A 12,831-nucleotide genomic window follows, 5' to 3' on the forward strand; every position below is an offset into this window, starting at 1 on the left:
AAAAACAAAAACAAAAACAAAAACCAGAAAACTATTCCATGTCTGATTTAAATACTTATCAAAATGTGTGGCCATTGAGGATTTATTTACCTAATAACTGCAGGAATATGATTTTTGTAATTTTGATACCATTGGAAAAATCTGGTGAATTTCTCTGTGGGTCAATGTGGTGTGGTGTGGTGACCAGGGCCACTCATTTGGAGACCCAACACCTGGATTCTAGTTCAGGCTTTCACTTATCACGTATATAATCATAGACAATGCCCTTGACCTTTCTGCCTGACCTTCAGTGTCTTTATCTGTAAAATGGAGGTGTTAGCACCTCTCTTAGCTACTTCACAAAGTTATTAGGATCAAAGGAGGCAGTGTTTGTGAAAATGCTGTGTACGTTCTGAAAAGAGACATACGAAGGGCAAGTATTTGTTTAATATGGCAACACCTTTACAAAGCAACTACTGTATGCACAGATTGTGTCAATAGAGGATCAGTACAAGTTGTGTGAATTCATCCTATGAACATTTTATTGTTCAACCTTGCTATGTAATACATAGCCCCTGTCCTGATTACTAAAGGTCATAGGATCATAGATTTGTAGCTAGAAGGACTCTCAGAACTCATCTAACCTTACTTTAAAGATGGGGAAACTGAGGCCCAGAAAGGGATGTGTGTGTGTGTGTGTGTGTGTGTGTGTGTGTGTGTGTGTGTGTGTTTGCCATGGTGAGTAGCAGAGCCTTTGAGACTTCAAAATCAGACCTCTTTTCTCCTGCAACAATATCAGCTTATTGGTATCACATTTCCCCTAAAAATGACCTATCTTAAGGGCCCTGAAGTTTAGGAAAATGTCAGCATGTCTTAAGATGGTAAGAAATACTAACTTCCTCTGATATTACTGGCAAGTGTATTTTCCTGAAGGAGGCTCTAAATGAGTAGGTTTACAGTGTAACACATGGATCACACCATGCTGTGTACACAAAACTCCTCATTGTACACTGGAGGAAGGTGAATACTGGCTGATTTGACATAACTTGTTGTACGAGTTTCTACTTCCTGGCCAGTATAATCTAATGGTCTGTCTCTTGGGTTAATGTTTTTTGAACAGAGTTCAATTTTGAACTTCTTACTCAAGCAAAGCTGCCAAAACCTATGGATTTTATATGAGTATCCGTGTAACAATGCCTGTATCATATTGGTTGAGTGGAAATTTTACTTGTGTGTAAAGGCTAGACTTGGACGTAAAATACTGATATTTCAAGATTAATGTCTTGGTCTGTTGCAGTAGTCTTGGGACTTAGGGAGATTTTCACAAGAGTCAGGCAAACCAGTAACTATTTAAAGCAACAAGCTGTTATTAGCATGTGTTAAAATAGAGGAGGAGGCTCCAGACCTGATTTAAGATACTCAAGGGTAGGGCTGTAGGGCAATAGGGAAAAAGGAAGAGTTTAGGGCAAAGGATACTTGTAGGTCTCAGATGAGGGAATCCCTAAGTCTTATGCCACAGGAGGAATGAGGGAAGGGATCCTGAGAAAGACCCAGGATCATTGATGGTCCTGACAGAGATTGTCCTCATACTTGGCACCCTCAGGGTCTGACAGGCTTTGATCACTTCTTTTAGGTGAAGTGATGAGTGAGATACTCAGATCAATGACTACCTCTCCTTCTGTCTAACTCGATGCAGCTGGAACTGTGGGTTTTATAAGGAAATGGAGTAGGGTACACTCAGTTGTATGTGACTGGCTTCCCATTTCTGGTGTCACAGACTGGCTTCCCATTTCTGGTGTCACAGGCAGAGATGTCAGGTATTGGACAGAGTGTTGGTATGGGGCTTGGAGGTTTCTAGGTACAGAATATTCCAGAAAAGGGCAGAGGGCGGTATGAATGTCTGTATGTCTGTATGTTTGCAGAGGCAGTCTGATACCAAACAGCTGAAGCAAAGAACCATCCGAGTTTTTCTGGACCAGCACAACTTGGGATAAATCTTTTCCTGTTTGCTGTGTCCCTTTTGATGAATATTGATGAATAGTGAATTATTCCAGTTTCCTGGATGACAAGATAAAAAAAGAAATTGAGGCCAAAGTGTGAGGGACAGCTTCTGAGAACATTCTAATTATTTAATCCTATTTTTTAGGCACAAGGACAGCTTTTAAAATTATAATTTTTTAGGCATGAGGACATCTTTATAAATTATAATTTCCAATAAATGCATTTTGTATTTCTCTTGGGCAATAATATATCTACCTATCCATCCATCCATCCATTCATGCATATATACACACATACATACATAATACAAGTGTATATGTACATGTATATGTATCACATACATATGTCTGTATATATTATATATATATATGTATATATATATATATATCATCTTCAACTAGGGAAGGTTGTTCACTGCTGCATTATTCTTAATAAGTAAAAGTAACATTTATAAAGCACTTTTAATTTTGTGAAGCACTTTGACCTATTTTTAAGTCATTTGATCCTCACAACAACCCTGTGAGGTAGTTGCTGTTATTATCCCTTTTATACAGATGAGGAAACTGAGGTAGACAGTAGATAAATGACTTGCCCAGGGTCACAGCTAGAGAGTGTCTAAGGCAAGATTTGAAATCAGATTTTCCTGACTCCAGGTCCATTCCTGTATCTACTCTACCAACTAGGTACAATCACTGGACAGCAACTCAAATGACATTATGAGAATATCTAAAATGGTCTCTTTTTTTTTAGTAGCTCAAGGCATATGTTGCTTTTCTGAAACAAAAGATATCCTCACCCTTGAACAAGGTCTGCCTTAATTATTTCAACTTGATGTGAAGGAAAACTTCCCAAAGGATGGAGTTGTCCCAAAGCAGAATGGGTCAAATGACCATTTTTCACAGATGTAATTCCTATTCCGGAGCATTTTGAACTGTGTGGTCTCTAAAATTCTTTTCAACTCTGAGATACTATGATGCTGGGATCCTTTAAAGTCTCAGGTTGTGTTTGTAAGATACTACAAATGACAAACTGAAAAAGAGTCCCTTGGCCTGTTAGATTTCTTACGTCCTTTGACTGATTCGATTACTCTTTGTGACAGTGATCAGTTGACATTCTAGTTGAGCTGAGGAATTATTCACTCGCATGTTTTTGTGTGTCTATGTCAGTGTTGTTTAAGCACAGTGTGCAGTTACAATAACAGCTCATGTTTATAAGAACCCTGGTAAGGTAATTAGTACAAATATTATTATACCTGTTTTTTTTTAAACATAAGGAGACATAGGCTTAGAAATGTGGTGGCTTGCCAAAAGTAACACAGCTGGGGAAAATGGTGGAGCTGGGATTTGAACCGAGGTCCAAGCCTAGCGATTCTACTATAACATGCTGCTTCTTGAAAAGATGCTCATTCAAAGGAACTCCTTGGTTGAAGGAACCGAGGATGTTTAGTGTAGAGAAGAGAAGATTCTTGGGGATGTGATAATGGTCATGTATTGGCTTTGTTCTGTTGGGCCCTAGAGCAACCTGAACAATAAATGGAAGTTGCAGAAACAAATTTACGCTTGATGGGGAAAAATAAATCAAAACTTTTTAAAACTTAGAGCTGGCCAAAGTACAATGGGTGGTCCAAATGGACCCTTCTCCTTAAAGGTCTTCACATAGAGTCTGGCCAGCCACTGGTCGTCAGGTGTGTTATATTAGGGGCTCTTTCATTTATGGTTTAGACCAGATGGTCTCGGAGGGTCCTTCCCACTCTCCAGTTCTATGACTGATATTTGGATTTCTATCATATGACATGTCACATGTTGTCAAGGGGGAACTTTTTTGGTTTTTGAGGATTTTTGAGTAGAAATTGTAAAACTGCAACTGGAAAAGCTTTTTATCCTATGTTACTTTGTATGGTGTAAGACAGCAGAATGTTTTCTTTTAATGCTATTCATTAGGAATGATATCAAATCAATCAGTCAGTCAATCAACCAACCATTTGTTAAACACCCACTGCGGCTCAGGCACTAGGTGCTGGGGAGACAAAGACAGAAGTGGCTCTTTGAACTGCCATGTTCTTATTCTAAGACCAAGAATCTGTTGTACCAGTTGGAAGCTGCCTGTGTGCTTCGCATTTCTAAATGACCTAACACTGCCAAAAACCTGTTTTGTTCCACTCCAGGTGACTATCTCTGTCTATCAGTGTAAGGTTGTAAATGATTTCAGGAATTTTTGGTATAGAAACACTATGAAAATGCATTGCCCTCTATTATTTCAGTTTATACTAAAAACTAAATATTGGTCAGTGAAAAATTCTCTGCCACCCAATTATTGAAATGAGCCAGAGAAGATCATATTAAGGGTACAATGGGGAAGATTAAGATTACAGTCAAACAGAAAAAAGCAAAATCAGCTGCGCCTGGCCATATTTTTGAAGGTCATACATTTAGCTTGATATCTGACATAAAATTCCTAGTTCTTTCATTAAGACATTGGATATTTTCAGATATTTATTCCACTTGCCCAAGGTGGCTGCATGTCTGGTGTAACTCATCCATCCAAGGAGCCAGGAGTGCACGGAGAAAAGTCCCAGGAACCTGTGTTGATCTTGTCCAGAATGCTTAAAAGCTCCCATGGGAGCCTGAAACTGTTGCCAGCATCTCATCCTGTAGCTAACTGAGTTTTATAGTAGCAGAACACACAGGGCCTGTCACATGTATGCATGGGGCACAGTGGCATTTTTTCTTCTACCTCAAGAATCTGAACAAGGAATTGCTGCATTTGCCATTTTGATGGCAGCAACAGGAAGATTACAGAGGGTTGAGTTTGGTGCATGACTACTCTGTTATATAATAGATTCCTATATGACATATCTACCTCCACCTGAAGAGGTGATGCATTTCTTGGCTGTAACTTTTAGGAGTATAAAACATGCCTTCCTGGGGAGAGTGCTGGAATGGACTTCATTTTGGAATGTAATGTCGTTTTCACGTTGGCAGAAACTTTTTTTTTTAACAGTTAAAATCTGTAGTCCGTTCTCCGTGAAACGATTGGACAGGACAATACTTTGGTTTCCCATCTGTTCTCTGTTTGCTTTTGGGCACTATTTCAAAAACCACATTGGAAAAGTTTATGGGCAAACATTATAAAAAGTGACAGTCTGAAGTGCTGCTATAGTCTAGTCTGGCAACACAGTGTTACCTGAAATAGCTTACTGTTTCCAAATGCTCTTTAGTCATTTCAATTGTCTCAAGACATCCTCCTGACAGTATTAGCGAAGAATTCCCTGGATATGTATGAAAACCATAGCTTTTCTCTACCGGACTTAGAAGTAAGACTCAAATCATATTGGAGGGGTTTATTTCAGCTTTTTTTTGTTTGTTTGTTTATTCAGGGGTTTAGGGCAAATGTAATATTTGTCTGTCTTATTAGTGGTGTGAAAGCATAGTAGGGTAGAAACAGGGTAATGAAAAGGGCCCCCAGGAGGTAGCTAGGTGGCGCAGTGGATAGAGCATCGACCCTGAAGTCAGGAGGACTTGAGTTCAAATACAGCCTCAGACCAAACGCTTGACACTAGCTGTGTGACCCTGGGCAAGTGAGTTAACCCCCAGTTGCCCAAAAAAAAAAATAGAAAAAGAAAAAAAAAGAAAAGCGCCCCCAGGTTGGAAGCATGAGACCTGAATTTTCATCTTGACTCTTATCACTGACTTACTGTGTGAGGAACTTATAGACCTCCAGGAACTTGTTAAAAGAGGTAACTGGACTCAGTGATTTCTGACTTCTGTTCCATTGCTAGACAATCTGTTCTATAATGAAGAAATAAGAAATGTTTCAGGAAAAGAAGAATGAATGCTCTGTGTGTAGACATGAGGACATTGTTATTTGCCACAAAAGTCAGAATCCTCCAACTGTTTTTATTGGTCAGCAAATATAATTTCAACAAAAATATTACCTACATTACTAAGACTTCCTGATCCTATGTTTTTTAAAAGATGTCTAGAGGTTTTAGCTGGGTTGATGCTGTTATAAATCCACATAATTAAATCTTACTACATCAAGATAGAGTTATGGAAATCAATTATAAAAAATATGTCACCTATCCCCATAAAGTCAAATTTGTCACTTTTCAGACCTGAAATTCAGCGATTTCAGGTAACATTGAAAAAGAACATCAAATACTGAAATGTTTGTTCCAGCTCTCTTGGTTTTTGATTTTTTATTTCTATTTTGTGCAGACACATTTTACATCTGTGGGAGGCTTCTGAAATAACATTCAGTACATAATATAACACCTGTCTCATGTATCAATCCACCCATTATGTGTTGGCATGAATAAATGAGGAAGGCATTGTTAGACTGTAGACTCCTTGTAGACTTTTTCTACTTTTGAAAGGTTAAAAGTATACTATAGCAGCAGAAAAAATAAATCCAGGAAATGTTAATATTACTATACAAGGTATTGTTTAAGTTACACAGGGAACACTTTGCCCTATGTAAGCTGTCATATTTTACAAAGAGAGGCCTGAAGCCTGGTGGACTCAGAAGCAACACACTGGTCTAGTTTATGTCAGAAAAGCATGTTCTGAGTCAGGGAAGAAACTTACAGGTATCATGAAAACCATGTTAATATTCTCAGGAAAGTAGGAACTATGTTGGTCTCTAAACTAAATGATGGAAGGTAACAATAATGACAGAGGACTCAAGGGTGCAAATTGTTGCTGGGAATATGGATGAAGATCCTTGAAGGTACTTCAATGTTTAAGAGAAAGAGAGGAATGATGAAGCCCAGGAAAAAAACAAAGCTGTCTCAAGGGTAAGAGCAGTGCTGAGAAAGTTTCTTCCAGAAAGCCAGATGTTTAGATTCCATCTCAGTCTCTCCTGGTGCAGCGTTGGCAGTCTGACCGGAGAGGTCTTTGATGTGCTTTCTGTGTGGGGAGGCAGTTTGTGGCAATGGGCCACTTGACTGGCATCTGGGATGGTTGTCATTGGCACTCTGACCAGTCCCTAAAATAAGCATCTCTTTCTCCTTTTTCTTCTCTTTGTATCTCATCTCCATATTCCTTTCGTTTCATCCTTGTATACCCTACTCCCCCCCAACTCCCACCACCATCCACTCCCCTTTCTTCTTTTTTATTTCCTTCTCCACCTGTGTTATAAACCCTGCTGTTGACTCTGAATGTTATTGATAGCATTGTTAGAGATATTGAGGGCCAGAGGGGTTACTGACCTGAAGTGAAGACATTTCCTAGAATTCTTTATATGGGGTGGTGACAGTCTTTAAATATTTATTAGTAGAGTCTTCATTTTATAGACTTTGAAGTCATGAGGTATTGATTTTGGGGTAGTTATTTTATTATCCTGGAGATATTTTATAGTTTAATATTACATACAGAAGGAGAATTGTAGCTTTGACCTTTGGTTGTATCAATTTTACTTATGTTAAATAAACATTATTTTCAAGGATAAGGTAATCTTAATCATCTGTACATTATAAGGTTATATAAAAACTAAACTTTTGTGACTGAAAAATCAGACTAGTCACCCAGGTAGTTCTAATCAATCAATAAGCATTTATCAAGCACCTACTTTGTACTTTCTATTCTTGATAGAATATTGAGGGCAGACACAGTTTCATTTTTGTCTTTGTATTACCAGCAGCCAGCCCAGTGCCTGGTACTTAGTAATTGCTTGTTGATTGATTGATAAATCATTCTAATTGTCATGTGAAAGAAACAGAGCTGACTCTCAGGGATGAGGATTTTCATTCATGAACCCTCCAGAGGGGACAGTTTAGGGCACTTTTTGGATGGTATTCGCCCTTTGTCTTCACACATATGGCATTACCAGTTTCTGTAAATCCTTGAGGTGCAACCAAACGACTTCTAGTAGATTTTAAAATAAGTTAACTTCATTAAAGAAGGGCAAAGCCTTCATCAACAGTTGCCATCTTTTGAGAACAAAGCTCATTCTGTGTCACAATTGGGCATTCTTTGATTTTTTTTTTAATCTCAGAATTTTCTATCAAATCCTTAGGGATGGTACTTTTCCTTACTAAAAGTCTTAATCTCTGTAGCTTCATGTGCCCTACTTGTGTAGTTCCTTTCCCTTTTTTTTCTATAACTGACTTTTTTCCATTTGGTGTTATTTAGATACCTCTGATTTAATTATAGTTGTTATTCCATCCAGCAATGGAGTCTTCAAGAATTGCTGTGACTTTAAACATCACCGCCCTCTCTGAATTTGACTCAACTCAGTAGGTCTGCAGATGACAGACATACAGATTATCACTGGTACCTCATTCAAAGCCTTTCTGGTTTTGCAGGACCTGTCAGAACTTGTACTTATTTGCCCCACATCACAGTGAAGCATCTGAGCAGGGCTTGCGTGGAGGTGTCTCTATACTCATTACATTATTATGGAATGATTTCTGCTTTCATTGGAATAAGTTTCACAGGATTCTAACAATGGTCCTTGGGCCCTGTGGTTGTCAGCGTCTACACTTGTGTCCATTAAAATGCTCCTGAAGCCATGGAACTCAACTGCATTGTTTACTGTCTGTATCCGTCTTCAGACTTTCTTTCCTAACACTCATGAGGTTGCTTTTCTTGCAACAGAACTTTTCTGAGTCTGCCTTGCTTTACTGGTTTTCATTCTAGTATGGCCTGTTTTTAGGCCTGCCTTAAAATTCCCTTCCTACCTAGAGGAAAGAGGTAGAAATTTCTAGTATTTCTGAGCTCTAATCTAGTCAAGGGCCTTGGAATATAGTTTCATTCCCATCATAGTTTACTAAGTCTTGTGTGCTGAACATGATCATTGAATCTCATAGTCATAAGTTCCCATGTGTAGATTCCCTTACCCCCCCCCCAACTTCTAGGCAGGTATGAGAAAGATTAAGGAATTGACAGTGTATAACACAGAGATTGGATCTGGGAAGGTTTGAAATGTATTAGGAAGGAGACAGATAACAAAGAAATGGTGGCCTAGGTTGGAGATGTAAGTGTAAAGAAACCTTCAAAAGCCAGGCCTAATACTGCGCAGCACACCGTAGGCTCTTCGTAAATGTTTGTGGAATTGAATCAAATTAAAATAAGGGAATTAACATCCTGTATATTCCGATTTTAGGGGAGACTGGGGCGAGAAGCTCTAGAAGGGTAGGAAGAGAAGGGTACAGAAATGGAGGTTCAGGAGGAGGCCAAAGATAGACTTCAATTATTCCAGGGCCCAGAAAAGGGGAAAGACATTATTCTTTTTTCTCACAGCTGCACCCTCTAACACCATGATCTCAGGAAGGACTTAGAATTAGGCTATAACAATTAGCATTCTACTTCAGCTATATTATGGGTTAAATGAATTTCTTTAAGTGGGCTCTGAGACAATATAATCCTAATATCTTATTTATAAGCAACACCCCCCCCCCAAGTTTAAGGCAGTCTAGATGAATGGATTATCCAGAAACTCATTTCATTTGACAGAGGGGATGTAATCCTATGTTGCTTCTTCTCTTTTTAACTGTTTTCTGTCTCTACCATTTGGTTATAAATCCCTTTGAGGACAAAGATTCTCACAGGATCAGGAATTTGAAGGGAATCTTCAATGTTATCTAGTCCAACCATCTTATTTTACAAATGAGGAAACTAGGACCCTGAGAATTTGCTGTTTGCCCAATGTCACACTGGTAGGAAGTAATCCAGCCATGAGCTAAATGGGTTCCTCTGACTTCAAGTTTAGAGGTTTTCCCTTTGTACCACATAGACATTATGCATCCCCGTAACCTAATACAGTGTACACACAGGTATCAAGAGGTCAGTTAAGTGTATGATGATGGTGGTGATTTATAAAGAGACACACATGAACCTGCTGTATTCCTTTAGGAATGAAACTGACTCCATGATGACAGTGTATTTAAATCTTTTGAAATAGTGTTGTGCTTTCATTGAGGATTTGGAAACAGCAATTGCCTTGTGATGCCTGCACAAATTTGCATCCATTCTCAAAGCTGTGATTGTTTTTTTTTTTCCTGTCACGGGATATGTGTCACAATTCATAGTATTCATACTGGGCACTTGTCAAAGCTCGTTGCATAAAATATGCTTTCCCATTGCTTTTTCCCAGGTTAGGCTCATCATGAATGATAAGTTCATGGATTTATAGTTAGAAGGGAGATGAGATTGCTCAGCCCCCTTATATTTACAAATGAGAAAACCAAGGCCCAGGAAAATTAAATGACTTTCTCGAGGTCACATGGGGTAGTAATGGTAATAACAATAACTGGTGTATAGAGTGCTTTAAGGTTTGCAAAGCTTCATATAAAGATTATCTCATTTCATCCTCACATCATCCCTGGGAGCCATTATTATCCCTGTTTTATAGAGGGGAAAACCAAGGCAAACAAAGGTTACATGATTTGCCCAGAGTCCCACAGCTTTTGAGGTCTGAGGCTGCTTTTGAACTCAGGTCTTCCTGACCCTAGGTTCAGCACTCTGTCCACCTGACACTTATCTGAGAGAGTCATAATTTGAATTGAGATTTTCTGATTTCAAATCTAACCCTCCCCTAGCTATTCTATGCTGCTTCTCAGTCAACATGTGTAAGAATTTCAGTGTGTAGAATTGAAAGTTCTTAGTGATAACTTCCAATTACCTTTTCTCAGGTATGATATAATGTATTAGTGACCTCTGAATGACATACCAAGTACAATGTTCATCCAGTGTCTCTTTATTAACTTTTTTTTTTGAAGGCTGTCACCATACCATGAGGGAACTGTAGCCAGAGCTGCTTCTGCTGGGTTCTTTCTCTGGGTTCACACTTTAAATATTAAATCTACTATGTGATAGACTATTTTCTAACTTTGGCTCCTGTGGGACGCTGGGAGAGGCAGGCTGATTGACAGCCGGCGGGAATTTGCAAAACAATAATCACAATTCTTGGGATGAATGGGCCTCCACTGACCTTTGTTGGAAATTCTCTCCTTTCCCTTCTTCTTCTTTCTATCTCCTTTCTCCCACTTTTGCAGAGCCACCAACCAAATACCAAATCTCTCAGCCAGATGTATATGCTGTTCTGCCAGGAGAGCCCCTTGAATTGCACTGCCCGTTGAAAGACGCCATCATGATCAGTTGGACTAAGGATGGGGTACAATTGGGGCCCAACAATAGGACAGTTCTTTTTGGGGAATACTTGCAGATTAAAGGTGCCATTCCTAGAGATTCCGGCCTCTATGCTTGCACAGCTGCTAGGACTGTAGACAGTGAAACCTTGTACTTCATGGTCAATGTTACAGGTGAGTGAGTTGACCCTAGATGATGTTTTAAAAACACACACATAAGCAACTTTGCTCTAAAATTTCATTGTAGAAGGAGCAAAGTCAGATCTCAGTGAGATCTTTGGTAATTGGAAGCCATGTACACAGCTTGACAGATTTTTGTTAATCCTGCTTTGAAGCACAGTGTCTTCAGCATAGTAGGCTCCTGATTAGTGTTTGGTGAATTGAATAGAATTGGAGAACATTTTAAAAATTTAATCAAGAATTTTTTTTATTATAAAAATCACTAGCAGCACAAAACATTTCCATATCCAAAGAAGGGTAGATAATGGGGATTATATATGTGAAACATCTAAGCCTCTACATGTAGCTTTTTCCAAAGAGGAAATTCTTTAAAAACCATAAGGTTCACACACATGAAATAATTTCCTCAAGACCATCCATTTTTATATGAATTCAATTATATGTGTGTATGTATATAGGCATATGTATATATATATACACATATATACATACTATATATACATATATACCACTATATATACACATATTTACATGTGTATCTATAGGCATACACACATACACCTATATGTACACAGAAATATGTATATAATGACGTTCATCTGAAAGTGGATGATCTTGAGGAAATATGTGTATATGTATAGGTATATGTGTATATCTATATCTATATCCACACATATACACATGTACATAGATCTATGCATGTATATGTAATGTATAATGCATATATGCATGTGTGTATATGTATACATATATATACATGTGGATATATAGATATACACACATATGTGTTTTAAATAATTTCCATTCCTGGTTTTTAAAGTATAGTTTAGAAATATATCTACTTTAGAGATTCCTGGCTTCTAGCTGGATTTCCTTCTGCAAAATCTAGTTCAATTCAATTTAACTCAACAAACATTCAAAAACATTTACTATGGATAAAAGACTTTGCTGGACTATGAAAGAAATAGAAAGATGAATAAGACCCTGTTCTCAAAGATTTTATAATTTAGTATGGGAGATAAGATGTTTGCAAACAGCTTAATACAGAATAGAATATATGTGTTCAAGAGAAGCACAAAAGTCTCTGAATACTTGAAGTGAGAATTTTCAAATAAACTCATTATAAATATTACTTTCTTATTGTTAAGTAGTCTGAAGGTTGCAAATGGAATATTATTTTATTAGGGACTATTACCTTATATTACCTTTATTAGGGACTTATTACCTAAGAAAGTAACCTTCTAAAGGTCATATTAGAAAAATGCTTTAATTTTATACTATTCATACATTCACCAACATATTTTAATACTATTTGATTCTTAAAATCTGTTTTTATTAGTCTATTAAAATAATAATCATACTTCTACAGAACTTTAAAGTCTGCAAGTTCTTTCCTCCAAACAAACCTGTAAGACAGTTAGTACAAATACTAATATCCTCATTTTATAGATGAGGAAAGTTTTTGAAATGAATAAAATTAGAGGAAATTGAAGGTCATAATGTGGACTAAATGATATTACAGATAGAAAATATAAACCCCTGATCATGCCCTCATTATTAGATTTTTTTCAGATTATGTTTCT

General features: G+C 37.7%; 1 protein-coding gene across 1 annotated transcript in view; it reads left to right on the top strand.

Moving 5' to 3' along the window:
* Nucleotides 1–12,831, top strand: part of FGFR2 (fibroblast growth factor receptor 2) — a 116,778-nt gene that overhangs the window by 22,563 nt on the left and 81,384 nt on the right. The window contains 1 exon segment of the mRNA XM_078151020.1: nt 10,976–11,242. Within this exon segment, the coding sequence (XP_078007146.1) occupies nt 10,976–11,242 (267 nt within the window).

This window comes from Phascolarctos cinereus, unplaced genomic scaffold (genome assembly GCF_003287225.1).
Source record: "Phascolarctos cinereus isolate Bilbo 61053 unplaced genomic scaffold, phaCin_HiC Scaffold_3;HRSCAF=262, whole genome shotgun sequence".
Taxonomy (NCBI): domain Eukaryota; kingdom Metazoa; phylum Chordata; class Mammalia; order Diprotodontia; family Phascolarctidae; genus Phascolarctos; species Phascolarctos cinereus.